Source organism: Dendrobates tinctorius, unplaced genomic scaffold (genome assembly GCF_039654945.1).
Source record: "Dendrobates tinctorius isolate UK_male_01 unplaced genomic scaffold, ASM3965494v1 ptg000151l, whole genome shotgun sequence".
NCBI lineage: Eukaryota > Metazoa > Chordata > Amphibia > Anura > Dendrobatidae > Dendrobates > Dendrobates tinctorius.
The window spans coordinates 28281420-28303705 of record NW_027361818.1 but is presented as its reverse complement, the minus strand read 5'-3'; the positions used below and the strand labels follow the sequence as shown (position 1 = coordinate 28303705).

Here is a 22286-nt window from a genome sequence, read left to right as displayed (position 1 = left end):
ACTCCACCCCTTCATACCTAAAGAGTGGGATTTACCGAGTGACCCAGGAGTATGAGCGGGTATTCAGTAAACACCCTCTAAACTTTGGGAAGGCAAAAGGGGTTCAACACCATATCCCCACTGGTGATCATCCACCCATAAAAGAAAGGTACCGGCCTATACCCCCAACACAATACCAGTGTGCTAAAAGTATGTTGCAGGAAATGAAGGAAGCTGGGGTGATCAGAGACAGTTATAGACCCTAGGCAGCTCAAATAGTCTTTGTGAAAAAGGATGGTACCATGAGAATGTGTGTTGACTACAGAAAAATTAATAGAATTACACATAAGGATGCCTACCCATTACCCAGAATTGAGGCGTCATTAGTCGCACTTAAAACTGCTAACTATTTTTCCAACTTAGATCTCACTAGTGGGTATTGGCAGGTTCCCGTGGCAGAGGCATACAAGGAGAAAACAGCATTTACCACCCCAATGGGCCTCTGCGAGTTCAGCTACATGCCATTCGGCCTCTCCACTGCCCCTGGGACATTCCAACGGCTAATGGAGTGCTGTCTGGGACACAAGAACTTCGAGACAGTCCTGTTATACCTTGATGATGTCATTGTTTTCTCCAAGATGTATGAAGACCATCTGAAGCACCTGGCTGAAGTGTTTGAAGCCTTGTCCAACTTTGGCCTGAAAGTGAAGCCTTCCAAATGTCACCTCCTGAAGCCCAAGGTGCAGTACCTCAGACATGTAGTGAGTGCAGAAGGTGTGGCACCGGATCCTGACAAAGTCACAGTCATCCGGGACTGGCAGAAGCCCAGTAACCTCCATGAAGTTCCTCAATTCTTCGGGTTGGTAGGCTACTACCGAAGGTTCATCAAAGGCTTCACTGAGATAGCCACCCCTATGCAAAATCTTCTGGATGGCCAGCCAAAGAAGGCCAGAAACAAGAGTTCTACAGTTGAATGGAATGAGGAACTGGAGAGGTCCTTCACTCGACTGAATATGGCTCTCACTGGAGATGAAGTTCTGGCCTACCCAGATTATGACCAACCATTTGTTCTGCATACTGATGCCAGCAACGTGGGACTGGGAGCAGTACTGTCACAGGTACAGAGTGGAAAAGAAAGAGTGATCTCCTACGCCAGCAGGAAGCTTCGTCCCACTGAAAGGAACCCTGACAACTACAGCTCCTTCAAGCTGGAGTTGCTTGCTTTAGTCTGGGCTGTGACTGAACGATTCAAGCATTACCTAGCTTCAGCCAAGTTTACCATCTTCACGGATAACAACCCGTTGACTCACTTGGATACCGCAAAACTAGATGCATTGGAGCAGCGATGGATGGCTCGGCTGTCTAACTATGAATTTACCATCAAATACCGAGCAGGGCACAGGAATGCCAATGCTGATGCTCTGTCCAGAGTGCCCAATCTGCCAGATGCAGGAGAAGACCCTGAGGCACTTGAAGAAATAGAGCTACCTGCCTTCCACCAACCAATTGCGGCTCAACATGCCCAAGGAGTGAGAAACAGACAGTCTATCCTGAAAGAGGCTACCCTCAATCCATTGCCTCATCATGACTGGGCAGAAACCCAGTATAGTGACCCTGCAGTCTGCCTGGTAAAGGAGCTGCTGTCACAAGCTGACTCATGCCCGGATTCAGATGCTCCTGAAGAAACTCAGCAGTTGTGGAAGGAAAGAGGCAGGCTGTTCATCTATGAAGGAAAGCTGTGCCGGAGGAGTATCAATTCCCACACTCATGAGTTGGTCTGGCAAGTGGTAGTCACAAAGAGGGAGGCATCAATGGTCTTGGAAGCGTGCCACAATGGAGCTGGACACTTCGGATGGAAGAAGTTGGAAGTCTTGCTCCGGGAGAGATTCTACTGGGATGGTATGAGGAAGGCTATTGAAAATTGGTGCCGGGAGTGTGGACAATGTAACCTGCACAGAAAGGACTGTAACAGCCAGCGAACTCCTTTGCAGCCAATAATAACCAAGCAACCACTTGAGTTGGTCGCCCTGGACCATGTGAAGCTGGTCACAAGCCGTTCCGGCTACATTTATGCTCTTACCATCATTGACCACTACTCGAGATTCCTGGTAGTAGTGCCTGTCAAGGACCAAACAGCCAGGACAGCAGCCAGAGCATTCCAACAGCACTTTTGCCGACCACACGGTTACCCTGAGAGAGTGCTTACAGATCAAGGTACAGCCTTTGCGGCAGAAGTGTTCCAGGAATTCTGTAACTTGTAGGGTTACAAGAAGATCAGGACAACACCGTACCATCCACAGACCAATGGCATGTGTGAAAAGAAGAACCAGGTGGTGATTGACCTACTGAAGACCTTGCCTTTGGAAGAGAGGAATCTGTGGCCAGAAAAGTTGCCAGATCTGGTAGACCTCTACAACCACATTCCTGTGAATTCCACCAACTGCACTCCAGCCTACCTAATGAGAGCGAGGCCTGGCAAGTTGCCTATTGATTTGGATATGGGAGTCCTTACCCCTGAAGTAACATCCCCAGATGCTGACTGGAATACAGTGTGGAAAAGAGTCTAGCTCATTCAAGACAAAAACAAGAGAAGAACTACAACCAAAAAGCACCTTCAGTCCCCTTGTCACCAGGAGAACAAGTCCTCAAGAGGAATAGAAGGCTGCATAAATTGGATGACCAATGGGTATCTGAACCCTACACGGTCTTACCATCGGACTTCGATAACACCAAAGTGTGCCTTATCAGCAAGGATGGAGGTAAAACCTCAGCAGCAGTATCAAGGGATCATCTGAAACTGTGCCGTGACCAGTTAAAAGAAAGGATGGAAGAACAAAACAATCTTCAGCCCATTGAAGAAGAGGAAGAAAAGGTCAGCACTGTACTTGGTGAGTTCCCTGCAAACTGGACAAGAATAAGTCCCGCCATTGTAGTTCCTGTCCTAACCTTTCCCCAGCCTACTGCAACTGAAGTAGCAGAGACTCAAGAGAACGTTGAAAATCAGGAAATTCATTCAGCGGATGCCACACCAGCAGTGGTGCCAGAGAATCCTCGCCCTGCCAGTGGTGAATCTGTCATGCCCACAGTGAGTCTAAGAGTTCGCAGATGGCTACTCCCAAGTTTACCCACACAAGAGTTACGTAGGTCTACTCGTGGTACCCAAGGTATACCGCCCATCAGATTTCGCATATAAATAAGTTAAAGTAAATAATGATAGTGTCTAATGTTCTATAGTAATAGTGAATGGTTTAATAAAAATGTAAATATGTAACCTTTCTCAAGTTTTGTGCCTACAGAGACTCTTTAAGAACCTGTATATAGTTCACCAATTGCCCAGGAATGGGACCATGGACATTGGCGCATGGACTTATCGTCATAGGACTCTTTTTGAGCATTTGGTTTTTGTAAATTTTTCCTTTTTTGAATCTTGTACACCTATAATTGATTATTTGTTTATGTTGTTACATGTTTTTTTCTTCAGCCCAGGAGTGCTGAATTGCACTAGGGGGGAATGTGGCGCCCCTTGGGTATGGTCGCCACAGTGGCATTGCCTTCCTCCTTGGGAGAGTGACGTCATGTCTGGAAGCAATGAAGGGTCTCTCTGGCAGTTAATCACTGCATGCAACACAGTTCCCACTCTGGGTCAGCAGAGGGAGCTCTGAACCCAGAACTGAGGGGAGGAGCTGTCTCTGGGGGCCAGGAAGGAGTGAATAGTTAGGGTGAGGAGGGCATCATGTGCAGACGTGGAGGAGAAGAGCTGGGGAGACTGAGGAAAGTGGAGAGCTCAGTCCCAGTGAAAGCGCATGATCTGGAGCCTGGTGTCGAAGGGTGTATGGATACTAACGGTCCTGCACCAGAAACCAAAGAAATAGGAAGCTGTAAATGCCCTATTCCCACATAATCCTCGGAGGCACAATAGCGATGGGTGAGCCAAGAGAGATAAAAGGCTACGGCTGTCTGCCATGCAAGTGGAGTGTGGGTAACATCAGAAAGGAGGAACTCCAGTGTAACTCAGTATTTGGAGTACTTAATAGAGAGTGAGTTTCTGCGTGTTTTTCATTGCATTTTTTGCACTTTTAATGTTTTAATGCCTCTCAGTGTGTTTTTGGTGTTATAATAAAAAGTATAAATATTTTTTCACAATTATTGTCTGGTGATCCCTGATATGTACATGCCTCTTTTTTGCTGTTTTTGGTTACCCATGACTAGCATGCATACGTGATCCCATGCAGTGGTGCCTGTCACGATGACCTGTCCTGTGTGACGCGTCCCGCAGGCCGGTAGCTAAAACAACAAGACGTGGCATGTGATTCAGTCCTGTGTGACGTGGCCCGCAGGCTGGTAGCTAAAACAACAAGACACAGGGAAAGGGGAAACAGTTGCAATGGTGGGCCCTGCGATAGGGAAAGGGGACGTGGAGACCTCCTGCACTCCCCTGAGTCAGTGTCCCTAACGCTCCTAACGTTCTCTATGCCAGCTCCACACCTGGCGCCGCTCAGGAACCTGTCGCCCTAGCACACCCTTCACCTATCCCTTGCTAGGGAGCTGGGTGGCGCAGGCACTGGCCCCACCACTGTACTAATACATACTAAGGAAAAACACAAACAGGGAAACACCACTTGGCGTAACTCCGTTGCACTTGCTCCTGGTAACAGAGTCCACCACCATAATACAGCTCTCCTCCTGAATCGCTGCCACCAAGTTCTATCAGAGCTACAAGAAAATCCCCTCTGACTCCTTCCACACCAGGGCTAAGACAGTGCTGCAAGGAACGCTCTCCAGCTCCTTCCTCCACCAAGGATGGTTGAAATGAACACTATCACCAACACTGATTGCAACACCCGTGACTCTTTTATAGCAGAGCCAGAGAAATCACACCTGCATCGCAATCATGTGCACTAACTAAAGAAACCAGAGTGCAATGATGCTCACCACCACTAGGGGGCAAATTTAGAACAAAAGACACCACAGTGCAATAATCCTAATGGCCACCGGGGGAAAAACCAAACCTAAGCACAGAAAAAAATGGTTACCTGTGCTTTATATCAGTCCTGATCCAGCACGGATCATGACAGTGCCCTCCAGCTTTTCCATTTTTCAACAGAATAGGTCCTCTTGGCAGCAGCCAGCTGGGCTACTTTACCCCCTGCCGGTAGCAGACAGGCCCTGGGAGATGTTCGGTATGGACTTCGTGTTGGTACTGTCCAAGTCAAGTGGCAGCGCGGTCATTTGGGTTGTCACCGACCATTTCTCAAAGATGGTGCACCTGGTACCTTTCTCCCAGTTACCTTCTGCACGGGCCTGGCAGCGCTGTTCATTAAACACCTTTTCCACGTGCATGGCATGCCAGACAAGACGGTCAGTGGCCAGGTTTCCCCAGTTTGCATCTCGGTTTTGGAGAGAGCTCTGTAACCTGCTCAGCATTGAGCTAAATCTCTCCTCGGCTTATCATCCTGAGACGAACGGGTTGGTAGAGAGAGCCAACCAGACCCTGGTCACATATCCACAACATTTTGCCTCGGCCAGGCAGGATGACTGGGAATCATTGCTGCCATGGGCGGAGTTAGCTTTGAACAACACTGTGGTCGACTCCATCGGTCAGACCCCATTTCTCCTTAACTACGGCCAGCATCCACGTATTCCTGTGCCCATGCTCATGTCATCCACCGACTCTAGGGTGGCAGACTGGGCAGTGGAGGCAAGTGACATTTGAGGCCGCACTCAAGATGCCATCCGGGCCTCCAAGGAGAGAATGAGGTCTCCGCTGATGCACACGGGTGCCCCTCTTCCACATTTGCTCCTGGCAACTTGGTGTGGTTCCCGCTCGTAACATCAGGCTGTGGGTTGAGTCCACTAAGTTTTCACCTCGCTTTATTGGTCCCTTCAAGGTCCTTGAGCAGGTTAACCCTGTGGTCTACCGTCTGGCTATTCCTCCACACCTGGGTTTCCCTGACACCTTCCACATGTCCCTCCTTAAGCCCGTTCACATATCCCGGTTTTTGGAGTCACCTACCGAGACATCAAGCTTGTCCTCGGATGAGTACGAGGTGTACGCCATCGTGGGGTGTAAGGTGGTACAGGGCAAAAAATGTGGACTGGAAGGGTCATGACCCAGAGAACAGGACCTGGGAACCTGTGGAGAATATTCGTGCTCCCTTGTTCATTGAGGCCTTTGAGCATAGCGATGCACAGGAGGAGGGGTCCCTAGGAGGCGGGTAATGTTAGGCATCGGGTTCCTGCCTCTGCACAGGAGGAATCCCGATCCTTGCATTCTGTGGTCTTCCATTCCTCTCCAGCCGCAGAGGAGCCTGCTCAGCAAAGACGTTGTTCCCGGCATCTTGCTCAGTCTACTACTGTTGGCTTGATTACTGCTGCCAATCAGAGTTCAGCTATAGTAACCTGCAATAGCCAGCAGCGAGCAGCTCTTGGGACTAAGTCCTTCTTTCGGCCCAAAGAGCATGCCCGTGGGAAGTCCTCTCATTGGAGGTCTGTGGTCACATGCTCAGGTCCTATTGCTAAACCCATTCGACCACTAGGAAGGTCCAGGAAGGACGCTGCTATAAAAGAGTTGCATGGCCACAGGGCCATGCATTAGTATACACTGTAATTGGTAGAGATTTGTGTGATGATGGATGCTTGTGAACCGCTGAATGACTCATTATGAAACCCCTTTAGTGTGGTGCCGTGTGCGTCCTATGCACTTTCCAGGCCTGAGTTTAGGCTGGTTAGTGGTGTCCACCAGAGCTGTGCTGTACACATTTAGTGTGGAAAGCAATGTGCAGCTGCACCCTGTGACTGCTAACAGTGCACAGCACTCTATAAGTGTCTGTCGACACATCGCGATTGTGGTGCTGAGCGCTGATGGGGCTACAGGGGCTCTAACCCTGAGTCCTTGTGGCAGAATCCTGTGTCTTAGCACTAACGCTCTCTTGATGGGTCCTGTGAGGATAAACAGGCTCTGGTACATTTTCCAGCGGCTCTGTGAGGTAACAGAGTTCGCTCCTCTACACACCGGGTCAGCGGTTAACCCCTGGTGTTTAGTCCTCTGCCATTAATGAGCAGCAGTTTCCACAGTGGACCCCGGGTTGCGAGCGCACTTCCTTATATTTTATATTTAGTGCCATCCACAACCCTAGCAATGCTGCTGTCTTTCTGTGATCCCCCTAGTAATTGGGACAGGAGGGTCAAATGACCAGATGTGGGTGTTTGTTTTGGCCCAATTTCAGCTTGCCCACGGCCTAGGCCTCTGCATGCACCATCACCATCACATCCAGTTCCCCTTCCTTTGCCATGCGCCTTGCCCATTTTAAATCATCTACAATATTTTCCACGTTCACTACAAATTGCTGAGTTTGAAGCAAACTTATATGAGATCCGTGTGCTGGAAAACCACAGTTTTATATAACTGCCCAGTAGGTAACAATTTTTTTTTTAGCAAACTGGTGTCAGTAACTAGAGCAAGAAACAGCAAAAACAGTTTAATGGCAACCTCAAATGCCACAATTTTTAGCCCACAGATAGAAGGGGCGTTTGACGGAGATGTCATATTGTTCAAAATGTGGCCTGTATTTTTGTTTTTTTTTACAGAAAAACACTGTGTAGAATTAGGGTAACACACAGCAGAAAAAGGAGAATGGATGCCTGAAATGCCCAAATTTGTAGCCCACAGATAGAGGAGGCATCTGACGAAGATACCAGACTGTACAGTATGTGGCCTGTATTTATTTTTTACTCTAAATAATGTACAGACCTAGGGTAACAGACAGCAAATAGAGTGGAATTGAGGCCTGAAATGCCACAATTTGCAGCCCGTAGCTAGATCAGGCGTCTTACAGAGATACCAGACTGCTCAATATGTAGCCTGTATTTTTTTATTTTTTTGCACAGCTAAATTGTGTCAACAAGTAGGCTAAGACACAAAAAAAATTCTATGGAGGCCTGAAATGGCACAAATTTTGAGCGCAATGATATGCGATCTGTGCGGCTGACAAAAAAATATACTTTTTTTTAGCAGCTAAGTATTTTTTTAGCAGCAAAATGGCAAAATGGAGTTCAGAAATTCTATAAGACACTCTAAAAAAATGTAACAGTACCACAGAAATGTAGATTTTTCTGTGCACTCAGATGTGATGCCTGGGATGGGCAAACCCATTTAAAATAGCTGGATTTTCATGCTGTACTATGAAAATGATCAGGCTTTATTCTGCTGTGTCAACAAGCAAATGGAGAAAAAAGGGGGCTCTGGATTGCTTTGGAATAAAATAATCAGGATTAAGATGCCAACATTTTTTTTCCTAGCCACTGATACCTGGGGCTAGGTATATATGGTCTATATATGAAATAGGCAGCACCAGCACCAACAGACAGTAATGGAATGGACCCTCTTGATGTATGTGGTTTCCGAAAGGAGCCACTCCTTGGCTGGGTCCTTCCCTGGAGGAAGATCTGGCTAGTCTCGTGTTTGAGACTCTCAAATGAGGCTCCACAGACTTTATTTGCATATTTGTATTTCCCAGGGAGCAATGCACCTAGGAATTCACTGATTGAGCGCCTTTGCCGGCTGCCGCAGTGTTTTCTTTGACTGGTCTCCCTGAGGTCAGTGATTATTTTGTGATGTTGGTCTACTAGGCATTGCTCCCACCTAGCCAGAATCCTACTCCATACTGATGAGGGGCAACATCCCGAAACAGCTGTCTGTGGATGGATACCTGGCCTTGGTATTTCCCTTGTCATATCTGTAAACTCGTAAAGAGCTGGATATTGACTTAAAGGGCCACTTAATATGGTGGCAATGGTGGTTTCCGAAAGGAGCCAATCCTTGGCTGGGTCCTTCCCTGGAGGAAGATCTGGCTAGTCCCGTGTTTGAGACTCTCAAATGAGGCTCCACGGACTTTATTTGCACATTGATGTATGCAATGAAGCATGCCACATGCAATGCCTGCCTGCTACTGATATTTATATACCCACATAAAGTGCCTGCAGGCCTTGCACTGATGTGTATATAGCCATATACACTCCCTGCCTACCTAGCACTGCAAACTATATACCCCGTAATTAGTCCTTAGAAGAACAGTTGGTTTAGCTGGATTTATGGATTCTTTGATGGTATGCCAACACCAACTAATAAAAGCACAAATCTGTCCCTATCTCAGCAGCAACTCTCCCTACATTGTCTAATTCCGGAGGTGACCACACCATGCAGGGCAGCACCAGGTCTCTTATTGACTTGATGACACTGTGCGGCCAGCCAATCACTGTAATACCACAACAAAGATGGCTGTAGCATTACAGTGCATGGCAGACAATCCCCGCATGTTGATTGGTGCTCTAAAGAGCGCCAAACATGCAGGGCGGGGACCCAAGCTCCAGGCCAAATAATCCCGGAAATGCTTGGTGTTTCACTATTCATCACCCAACACAAGGGAACAGCTTTTATGCAAAATATGAAAGTCATGACTGAGGCACAATGTATTGGATGACAGATGGCCTGATACTGGTCATAGTACATCACAGTCAGGAGAAGACATTCCAAGGCTTCTGAGGCTCTATAGAGATAAAACTGTATTAAACATCCAAAAAGAGACACAGAACTTCCCTCATGCAGCACAATGTGAAGCATGTTGGGTGCTATAATGGAGGCAAGAAGAACATCTGAGAAGGACACGGCCAGGTTCATCGAAGGTCCTGCGAAAAGTCTCTAGGAAAGATTGAAGATCATTAACCAGCAGGTCTCCTCTCTCCCATAATGGGTTTAACTAGGAAAGAGCTTCTCCTGCTAGATGTGACAAAATGAAGCCCACTTTGGCACAGTCAGAAGTGAACATATGCCCCAAGATTTCGAAGTGTAGGGTGCACTGATTGAGAAAACCCCGATACTGAGTGGCATCACCATGGAAGCGGGTAGGAGCCGCCAGGCGTGGACCCTTGCTTGCTGTGAGGGCAGGTGCTGGTAGATGAATTGGGAGTAGCCGAGGTCAGCAGCGAATCCATGCGGGTTGACAGGTTACATAGATACGTTGTGATCTTGTCCTGTTGATCTCTTAAACGGGTCACCTCTAGTGTTGAGCATTCCGATACCGCAAGTATCGGGTATCGGCCGATACTTGCTGTATCGGAATTCCGATACCGACTTCCGATATTTTTTCAATATCGGAAGTCGGCATCGGAATCGGAAGTTCAAAGTTGATTGACAGCCTGACGTCATCATGATGCGCGGTGTGTGCGCATCATGATGCGCCGTCATTTCGGGCCTTCCGGGGGTCTCTGCCGGCCTGCCGGGGGGCTGTGTCGGCCTGCCGGGGGGCTGTGTGGACTGCCCGGGGTCTGTACCGGCCTGCCGGGGGGCTGTGCCGGCCTGCCGGTGGTCTGTGCACCCTGTGGGGGTCTGTACCGGCCTGCCGGGGGGCTGTGCCGGCCTGCCGGTGGTCTGTGCACCCTGTGGGGGTCTGTACCGGCCTGCCGGGGGGCTGTGCCGGCCTGCCGAGGGGCTGTGCTGATGTCCGGGGGTCTGTGCAAGCATCGTCCGATGGGACTACAAGTCCCATCTGGCGATGCCTGCTACCATGACAGTGATTGACACATTAGCCAATGATGGGACAGTAGTAGTCCCATCATCCGGCTAATGTGTTAAATGTTAAAAAAAAAAAAAAAAAAAAATACTACATACATACTACATGCATGCTACATACATACTACATGCTACATACATACTACATACATACTACATACATAACACATATATACTACATACATACTACATGCATACTACATACATACTACATATATACTACATGCATGCTACATACATACTACATGCTACATACATACTACATACATACTACATGCATGCTACATACATACTACATGCTACATACATACTACATATATACTACATGCATGCTACATACATACTACATGCTACATACATACTACATATATACTACATACATACTACATGCATGCTACATACATACTACATGCTACATACATACTACATACATACTACATACATACTACATACATACTACATATATACTACATGCATGCTACATACATACTACATGCTACATACATACTACATATATACTACATACATACTACATGCATACTACATGCATGCTACATACATACTACATGCTACATACATACTACATATATACTACATGCATGCTACATACATACTACATGCTACATACATACTACATATATACTACATACATACTACATACATACTACATGCATGCTGCATACATACTACATGCTACATACATACTACATATATACTACATGCATGCTACATACATACTACATGCTACATACATACTACATATATACTACATACATACTACATGCTACATACATACTACATATATACTACATGCATGCTACATACATACTACATGCTACATACATACTACATATATACTACATGCATGCTACATACATACTGCATGCTACATGCATGCTACATACATACTACATACATACTACATGCTACATACATACCACATATATACTACATACATACTACATACAATACATTCATACAATACATACATAGACATACAGTACATATAACATAGAGTAACATACTTACCAATACTTGTCACATTGTTCCCCGAAGCCATTGTCTTTTACGGAATAAATTTTAACATGACAAACCACAAAAATACTCACCCACGATCCGAAGCAGTCCACGAGTGTGTCCCACGACGATCTTGGGTAGAGAACTGCAGCATCAGCTGTTGCTGCCGTTCTCAACGGGCTGCAGGAATCCAATGACGGAAGGTAGGTATCCTTCCGCACTGTATTCCTCCGCCACTTAAAAAAAAAAAAGTCCCTAGTCTCACTTTATGCCATTGCTGCGTGGGAATTTCCCACACAGCACTGGCATAAAGTGAGATTAGGGACTTTTTTTTTTTTTAAGTGGCGGAGGAATACAGTGCGGAAGGATACCTACCTTCCGTCATTGGATTCCTGCAGCCCGTAGAGAACGGCAGCAACAGCTGATGCTGCAGTTCTCTACCCAAGATCGTCGTGGGACACACTCGTGGACTGCTTCGGATCGTGGGTGAGTATTTTTGTGGTTTGTTATGTTAATATTTATTCCGTAAAAGACAATGGCTTCGGGGAACAATGTGACAAGTATTGGTAAGTATGTTACTCTATGTTATATGTACTGTATGTCTATGTATTGTATGAATGTATTGTATGTAGTATGTATGTAGTATATATGTGGTATGTATGTAGCATGTAGTATGTATGTAGTATGTATGTAGCATGCATGTAGCATGCAGTATGTATGTAGCATGCATGTAGTACATATGTAGTATGTATGTAGCATGTAGTATGTATGTAGCATGCATGTAGTATATATGTAGTATGTATGTAGCATGTAGTATGTATGTAGTATGTATGTAGTATGTATGTAGTATGTATGTAGTATGTATGTAGCATGCATGTAGCATGCAGTATGTATGTAGCATGCATGTAGTATATATGTAGTATGTATGTAGCATGTAGTATGTATGTAGCATGCATGTAGTATGTATGTAGTATGTATGTTGTATATATGTAGTATGTATGTAGCATGTAGTATGTATGTAGCATGCATGTAGTATATATGTAGTATGTATGTAGCATGTAGTATGCATGTAGCATGCATGTAGTATGTATGTAGTATGTATGTAGTATATATGTAGTATGTATGTAGCATGTAGTATGTATGTAGCATGCATGTAGTATATATGTAGTATGTATGTAGCATGCATGTAGTATATATGTAGTATGTATGTAGCATGTAGTATGCATGTAGCATGCATGTAGTATGTATGTGGTATGTATGTAGTATATATGTAGTATGTATGTAGCATGTAGTATGTATGTAGCATGCATGTAGTATATATGTAGTATGTATGTAGCATGTAGTATGTATGTAGCATATATGTAGTATGTATGTAGTATGTATGTAGCATGCATGTAGTATATATGTAGTATGTATGTAGTATGTATGTAGTATGTATGTGGTATGTATGTAGTATATATGTAGTATGTATGTAGCATGTAGTATGTATGTAGCATGCATGTAGTATATATGTAGTATGTATGTAGCATGTAGTATGTATGTAGTATGTATGTAGTATATATGTAGTATGTATGTAGCATGTAGTATGTATGTAGCATGCATGTAGTATATATGTAGTATGTATGTAGCATGTAGTATGCATGTAGCATGCATGTAGTATGTATGTAGTATGTATGTAGTATATATGTAGTATGTATGTAGCATGTAGTATGTATGTAGCATGCATGTAGTATGTATGTAGTATGTATGTAGTATATATGTAGTATGTATGTAGCATGTAGTATGTATGTAGCATGCATGTAGTATATATGTAGTATGTATGTAGCATGTAGTATGCATGTAGCATGCATGTAGTATGTATGTAGTATGTATGTAGTATATATGTAGTATGTATGTAGCATGTAGTATGTATGTAGCATGCATGTAGTATATATGTAGTATGTATGTAGTATGTATGTAGTATGTATGCGGTATGTATGCGGTATGTATGTAGTATATATGTAGTATGTATGTAGCATGTAGTATGTATGTAGCATGCATGTAGTATATATGTAGCATGTATGTAGCATGTAGTATGTATGTAGCATATATGTAGTATGTATGTAGTATGTATGTAGCATGTAGTATGTATGTAGCATATATGTAGTATATATGTAGTATGTATGTAGCATATATGTAGTATGTATGTAGCATGTAGTATATATGTAGTATGCATGTTGCATGCATGTAGTATATATGTAGTATGTATGTTGCATGTAGTATGTATGTAGTATGTATGTTGCATGTAGTATATATGTAGTATGAATGTAGCATGTATGTAGTATGTAGTATGAATGTAGCATGTATGTAGTATGCATGTTGTATGTATGTAGCATGTAATTTTTTTTTTTTTTTTTTACATTCAACACATTAGCCGGATGATGGGACTACTACTGTCCCATCATTGGCTAATATGTCAATCACTGTCATGGTAGCAGGCATCGCCCGATGGGACTTGTAGTCCCATCGGACGATGCCTGCACAGACCCCCGAAGCCTGCACAGCCCCCCGGCAGGCCGGCACATCCCCCCGGAGCCTGCACAGCCCCCCTGGCAGGCCGGCACAGCCCCCCGGAGCCTGCACAGCCCCCCTGCAGGCCGGCACAGCCCCCCGGCAGGCCGGCACAGACCACCAGAGCCTGCACAGCCCCCCGGCAGGCCGGCACAGACCACCGGAGCCTGCACAGACCCCCTGGCAGGCCGACACAGCCCCCCGAAAGGCCCGTACAGACCCCAGAGAGGCTGTACAAGGGAAAAACAGGATTTTTCTTATTCCGATACCGGAAGTCCCATAGACTTGAATGGGACTTCCGGTATCGGAATCGGCGATACCGATACTTTTTTTTAAGATCGGCCGATCCATTCCGATCCGATACTTTGAAGTATCGGACGGTATCGCTCAACTCTAGTCACCTCTTAGTACAGTTCCATAGTCAGAGGCCTCTGGGGTCCAGCGGGTTCCATGGCCAGAGCAAACTGTAACCAATGGAAGCGGAGGCAGAGATGGTGAAGTACACATTCGTTTTTTATTTTTAAAGTGGAACCTTGGGACCACGATCCGAGGGGCTCTGAAGGGGGCGTAACTAGTGAGCCCCGGGTACCTGTAGTAAAGTCCCTGAGACAGGACCAGAATGGAATACCCAGAGGACACAGGTGATACCTCCAGTTAGACCCCGGACACGTGATATCTGTCCTAGCGGGACCAAAAGGGATAACTGAAACAATAGCAGAGTCTGTAATGAAGCGGGTCCTGGATCCAGGTAGTTGGTAGATAGCAGGCTCCAGTAACCTTGTCACAGTCCTCGGACTCGGATGGCTGTTAGCGGAATGGGATGGCTTTTGCACAGATGATTGCAGTTAGCCAGGGTTATTAGGATACAGATAATCTGTGGAGAAAGATAGCATGAGCGAATGCACAGAGATGGCAAATGCAGCACAGACAGGTTAGCAGCAGAACCGGATGTAGCAATGGTTGATACTCATTGCTCCGGCACTCTCCCTATGGAGGAGAGGCCAGAAATAGCAGCCAGTGTGCTGCCATTGGATAATTACCCATTTTGAAAAATGCACGCTGTCCCTTTAAGAAGCCAGGGGAGCGCGTGCCCTAATAGCTTTAGCTGAAGACCCCTGCCGATGGGACGCCATAAGCTGCTCCACAAAGGTTATGGTCCCATAAGATGTTCTATAGACTATGCCCCATATGCTGCTCCATAAAATGCTCCACAGATTATACCCCCATATGATGCCCCATAAGATGCTCCATAGATTATGCCCCCACAAGATGCTCCATAGATTATGCCCCCATAAGAAGCTCCATAGATTTTGCCACCATAAAATGCCGCATAAGATGCTCCATAGAATAGGCCCCATATGTTGCCCCATTAGATGCTCCATAGAATAGGCCCCATATGTTGCCCCATAAGATGCTCCATAGATTATGCCCCACATGCTGCCCCATAAGATGCTCCATAGAGTATCCCCCATATGCTGTCCCTTAAGATGCTCCATAGATTATGCCCCATTTGCTGTCCCTTAAGATGCTCCATAGATTATGCCCCATATGCTACCGCTGCTGCAAATAAAAAAAATGACATACTCATCTCTTATTGCTGGGGGCCAGGTGCCGGTGTCCTGAACATGCAGGGACACCTACGCGCTATGGGGGACAGGTGCCGGTGTCACCACTGGCTCAGAGCCCCGACACCTCAGATATTCACCTGTCTCTGGTCCGACACTGCCACTGTGTCTTCCAGGTCCCTCTGTCAGTGATGATCAGGCATCAGAGGGTGTACATTAACCATGTCACTACGCCCTCTGACCTGAACATCACAGCCAGAGGATGGGAAGGACAGAGCAGCATGCAGTGGTGGACTGGGGACAGGTGAATATTGCATATACTTACCCCCTCCTGGTGCAGTCTTTGCAGCTCCCCGGCTTCTCCCACGGTCTCAGGCTGTTTCCTTCAGCGGTCGCGTGGTACCGCTCATTAAAGTCATGAATATGCGCATATTCATGACTTTAATGAGCAGTACCACGTGACCACTGAAGGAAGCAGCCTGAGACCGTGGGAGAAGTGGGGGGACTGCAGAGATGGCGCCAGGAGGGGTAAGTATGATCTGTCACACCCACTCCCCCTCCCCCGCTGACCTCCTGGCGTTTATGACTCGTGTATAAGCGGAGAGGGGGACTTTCAGCCCCCCAAAATGGGCTGGAAATCTTGGCTTATATGCCAGTATATACGGTAATTAAATGCATATTTTGATCAAGTGTATCTTATTGTTATGAATAACACATGTTAGATTTTTTAGATTTTCTTTTTAAATTTAAGTTATACAGAAACTGAATAAGTGGAATCAATACACATTGACATAAGTTTTATTTAAATATCTTTTAAACTGTCAATTCTAATTTCTGGTAAATTTGATTTTACCCAATATTCCTAAAGATGTAGCGCAGTAGAAAAAGAAATTCTAGAAATATATAAAAACTTAAATAGTTAAATTCATTATAATTAAAGATGCTATTTGCAAAATTGTATTATCATTGAACATGAAGAAAAGATAAAATATAACTAAGTAAAATGGTTTGCCGGCTTTCAGATCTGTTTCTTCTGCTACATAAATTTTCTCTTACGATAAATCAACAGATATTTCATCACCGCAGACTGAATTTCTTTGTTTCTTAGGCTGTATATCATGGGGTTTAGAAGGGGAGTTACTACAATGTAGAGAAGAGAAAATAACTTATTTATAGTCGATGAGCGTCCTCTGTAAGGGGCCATGTAGATTATGAGCATGGAAATATAATAGGTCGAAACAACCACCAAGTGAGAGCTACAAGTCGAGAATGTTTTCTGCCGACCGGAGGTGGAGGAAATTCCAAAAATAGTGATAAAAATGTAAACATAAGTTATAATGACAAATAAAAATGGCAAAATAATTATTGGAAAACAAAGGATAATCATTTCAATATCAAGAATAGTCGTTTCTGAGCAAGAAAGCTCTAAAAGTGGGGCATAGTCACAAAAGAAATGGTTGATAACATTCGGCCCACAGAAATCTAAGCCACATACAAGTACAAGTGATATGAGGACTAACATAAAGCTGAGTGCCCAAGATGAGATGATCAGGCTGTATCTGAGTTTGGGACCCATCATTGAGCTATAATGTAGAGGTTTACAGATGGCCAAGTACCGGTCATAAGACATGGCCGTGAGCAAAAAACACTCAGCACTGACTGTTCCTCCATACAAATAAAATTGGGTTAAACACTCAATAAAAGGTATAACGCTCCCTTCCCTTAAAATTACATCCAGAAGTTTAGGAACCACACTTGTAACAATGATTATATCCGACAGGGCCAAATGTCCCAGGAAGAAATACATCGGGGAATGGAGGTTTTGGCTGGTGGATACCAATAAAATAATCAAAAGGTTTTCACATAAAATCATACAATACATAAGGAGAAGAATAGAAAACAATGGCAACTTGTAATCCCTCAAATCAGGGAACCCTAATATAAGAAACTCAATAACTATCGTAGAGTTGACGTCGTAAATCTGCATCATGAAATGTTACCCGGAGACGCCCTGCGGAGCGCTGTTATTATAGTAAAGCAATGACAAGAGTGTTCCCTGCCCCGGATACAGCAGAAGCAATTGTCAAAATTCAAAGTGGCAGAATCCAAAACCCCTGCATTTTGGAAAGTTCAAGAAATTTGATTTGCAACAAGTCTGCCTGGTTTGTGGTGATTACTGGAGATAATGTGTCAGATATGAAGGATTCTGTAAGGACAAAGCGAAATATTAATCATTGTCGCTTCAAACAGGTCATCCACTACTGGATCTCCATCATAAAGGCTATCAGGATGGATAGTGATGGAATTCATTGGTGTAAGCTGAGTGCACTGGTATTTTTCAGAGATGAAAATCATCTAATTTAGAATGACTGTTTTAGGAAGAATATATTGCCTGTGGCTAAAATGTGAGTTATTTTGGCTCGTAATGTTGTTCCTTCTCTTCCTGTGAAAACTCAATGCTTTTGTAACAGGTTGTGGGATGCAGTGACGGACAGGAGGCAGAGCAAGGGCTAACAATTTTAATTAACACTGAGATACTCCGCGCAGAGAGTTAAATGAGGGAACAAGCAGTTCAATTTGCAAAGGATATGCAGAGTTAAGAGACAATGAGTCAGGTAATGGCAATTCTTGTGAATCACTTATAGTGGCAGTAATTCCTCAGACCGTGAAGTCAATAGCGCCAACAACTGCTGGCACAGTGCTTATCTAGGAAGGTCCTGTAGGCAACGAGGTTGCATCTTTTGGCAGCAGTCAGTCTCCAATACCTTCCACTGAACCCCTAGTCCATAAGTTGATGCGGCTAAGACAATTAAGGCCGCAGCGCCGTCTGGGTCCAACATAGACCGGCTAGTATAAACTGGAAAATCAGGGCACAAGTGTCTGTCCTTTACCCGTTCTCTCTTGTCTGGTATATGCGCTGTGCTCACAGACACAGAACGTACGATGCCTTGCTCCAGGGTGGTCACCGGATACACTGCACTTCTCTCACTCAAGTCCCCACTGTTGGTGGCGGGAGTCAACAGACACTGGTCTGCACAATGACGGTGCTCGCAGGACAGAGCACTCCTCTCCATCTGGCTCCTGCAGAACGCAATGCCCCACTTAGCGCAATGGTCCCTCTGTAGACAGCAGGGCAACACCGGTGCAGCCTGTGATGGCGGAGCGCGCCGCTCACTTGACTGCGCAGTTCTGCGGGTTGGCGACAATGGAATTGTCTGATATTGCGGTCATGTATCATTGCATGCCTATAAGACTCTCTCTTTCTTCTACATGGACCTTCTGAAAGGGCCACCTTCTTACATGATGTAAACAAGAATTAGGGAGAAACAAATGTTTACACAGGGGCTATAAACACTGAAGACAGTTATTTTTTAAAACAAGCTAAGATTGCTTTATTTTTAATGGATTGGCGAACATAACAATGATGGAGGTGAACAATGTAACTAAAACCTACTTCGATATCCATCCATAAATTGTTAAGGTTTTCTATAAACTCTTGAGACTGGTAATCTTTGAATTCTCTGTTATCTGAAGATTTTAATAATTTCAATTTAATTCAGTTTTTTTGTGTCAGATTATTACTTTAGCAGTAGTCTTTTTCCATTAAATAAACTGAATTACAGATAAACAACAGAAATCTTGCAATTTTCACATCAGCAACTGGGGCCTATCTAAACTCTAACTTCTTGGTGTTTTAGGAAATTCACACACAGATTAGCAGCAATAATTAGACTCCCCAGGATTGGGAATCACCCTTGAGAAAGGAGACAATAATCCCCACATGCTGTTCCTCACTCCCTGATGAACGGGGACGGAGCCTGAAGTATAATTTACAGGCCTCCTGAAAAACCAGAAATTTATCTCTCCTTCCAGAAAACCTGTCAGGGAGAGCTATCTTGGGTTCTGGTTGAACATGCACCTGAGCCGAGGCCCAGAACCCCATCAACTGCTGCAGTTGCTGCACCACCTCACACCGCAGCACCTTAAGCTCATCGGTGAGGGTCTGAAATAGTTGGGCAAAAACCTGCATTTGGGCCATGGCTCACCGGAAAAAAAAATGTATTGGTTGGTCATAATGTCACGGGCAGGTGTGGGAAAACAGGGGATGAGGAACCTGGGCCACTGAACTGCCCCTCAGGCTAAGGGTTGCCCTGACTTTCTTTACCTTGGGGTACAATTGAAGGTAGTGAGGCCCAAGTCACCGACCTGTCCCTCTCTCCTGTTTAGCCCTGAGCTAAATCCCCAACCCCCTCCCCAGGAGGTGAGACAGGGAAATAGGTGAACTGCACCAATATAACAAAAGGAAAGATAAGAAAGACACCTTGGGGTTAAATCAACTAAAAAACGAAACTTAGCTTTCTCTGCTGCAATGCACTGCATAGCAGAGCTAGGCACCAGATCAAGGTAATAGCTGAAGTTCCACTGCACTAAGCCAGCTCCTGACTCCAGCTTGGTTGGTCTCCAAAGAGGAAGTGTATCACCAACAGCTAGCTGTAGCATCTGGTGACCTTTTAAAGATAAATCATGAGAGCTACCTCTGTCCTGTCCAATTTTATGTACAAGGGGATAAGGGTGCAAGCTGACCGATGGCTCAGCAAACTTTTTTTGGGGACTGTAAATTTAAGTGACTGTTATGGGCTTGTGGAATGCAACAAACAATAGAGATGGCTTAAGGTGCATTCACAGCCCAGGGTCCACCGTGCAGAGATGTTACCTGCTGCTTGGTAATGGTGGACACAATATAGCGGTATAGCCAACACACATGGGTTAACCTCACCCGGTTTGTAAAAGGCAAACCCTGTTACCTCACAGGGCCGCAATACCACAGGGTGAATGCTAGTGTCTTGGTCACAGGACCCTGCCCCAAGGACACGGGGTTGGAGTCCCTCTAGACCCACTAGCATTCGGCGCCGCAACTGCGGTGCCAGGAGAAGTAACAAAAAGGTTAACTGCTCAAAGTGCATACAGCGCCGCTCTGGCAGACACCACTAACCAGCCCAAACTTAGTCTGCAAAGCGCACTAATTGCGCACGGCGCCGCTCTGACGGAAGCCGCTGTGAATGCGGTACAGCAGTGCCTTGTGCTGGATGGCACACTCTGGTGCTAACATGTGTGAAGAGCTGGGTGCACTGTAGCACTTAGGCAATGCCGCTACTAGGCACTGACTCTAACTCTGATAACCCTATTACATGCACAACCAAGTGAGGGAGTCTTAATGAGTCAGTCATCAGAAACATGCATCCATCACACACACCAGTACATAATTCTATACTAGTGCATGGCCGGGCGGTCATGCAAGCTTTTTATGGTTGCAGACTTCCGAGACCTTCCCTGTGGTCCAATCGGAGCAGCAACAGGACCTGAGCATGTGACCTCCAACCTCCAATGAGAGGTCGTCCCGTGGGCATGCCCAGTGGAGCAAAAGAGGGACTTAGTCCCAGGAGCTGTGCGCTGCTGGCTAGTGCAGATTGCTATAGCTGAACCTGGGATGGCAGCAGCAACCAACTCGACAGCATTGGCTTGAGCATGAAGCCGGGATCGACGTCTTTGCTGAGCAGGACTCTCTGCGGTTGGGACAGAATGAGAGACCGCAGAAGGCAAGGCTCGGAATTCCTCCTGTGCAGAAGAGATGACCTGACTCCTAACAGTGACCAGGCCATAACTACCACCCCAGTTGCCCTTTGTTACAGGAGGAGGAGGTGAGCTGTGACATCATCTATTGTGAATGGTGTATCTTGTGTTATCAGCTTTAAACAGTTGTGCATTCAGTCATTATACAGGAGAAGATGAGCTGTAATATCTCCTATTTTGAATGGTGGATCTTGTGTTATCTATTGTCTATAGAGGTGTTATCTGTCATTAGAAAGGAGGATGAGGAGATGAGCTGTGATATCACATTGTGAATGGTGGATCTTGTGCTATCAGCTGTACATACACAGCTGTGGCAAAAATTAAGAGCCCACTGCACAGTTTTATAATAATCAGCTCCTCTCCATGTCTGGCAGCCATTCCATTCCAGTGTCAGCTGAATTTCAAGCAGAGTCCACCTCATTCTACTTAATGTGCTTCTGATTAGGTGATCACCTGATCCAAATCTTATTTAAGGAAGGAAAGTTTAAAAAAAACCCTGCTGTGGTGCTCACAATCCTCGTGCAATAGGACAAGCTGGATGGCAAAACAAGTGCTAGTAATATCCCAAAAGTAATAGGAATGAAAAATAACTAATAACCATGCCAAAGGAGCTGAAAAGAAAAGTCTTGAGTGAGGAAAAGAAGGGCTCAATTCTGTCTTTACTAGCAGAGGGATGCAGTGAGCGTCATGTTTTCTCCATCCTTAAAATTTCTAAGACAGCAGTCCATTACAACAAGGTCAAGCAGCAGACATTGGGGACAACAAAGCTACAGACCTTCAGAGGGCGAAAACGACTCTTCACTGACCGGGATGACCGTCATCTTATTTGAATGTCACTCAGCAACCTCAGGATGACATCAAGTGACCTACAAAAGGAATTGCAGCTGGGGTGAAGTGCACGGCAAGAACAGTTCATAACTGGCTCCTAGAGGAAGGACTCAAGTCATGTAGAGATAGAAAAAAGCTAGAAAAAATTT

The 22286-nt window shown here is 45.3% G+C and overlaps 1 protein-coding gene across 1 annotated transcript; it reads right to left on the bottom strand.

The window, feature by feature from the left end:
* Positions 1-16714: 16714 nt before the first annotated feature.
* Positions 16715-17665, bottom strand: LOC141050015 (olfactory receptor 11A1-like). Its single transcript, XM_073546852.1, has one exon. The coding sequence runs from the start codon at positions 17663-17665 to the stop codon at positions 16715-16717; it is 951 nt and encodes a 316-aa protein (XP_073402953.1).
* Between the last annotated feature and the right edge of the window lie 4621 nt (positions 17666-22286).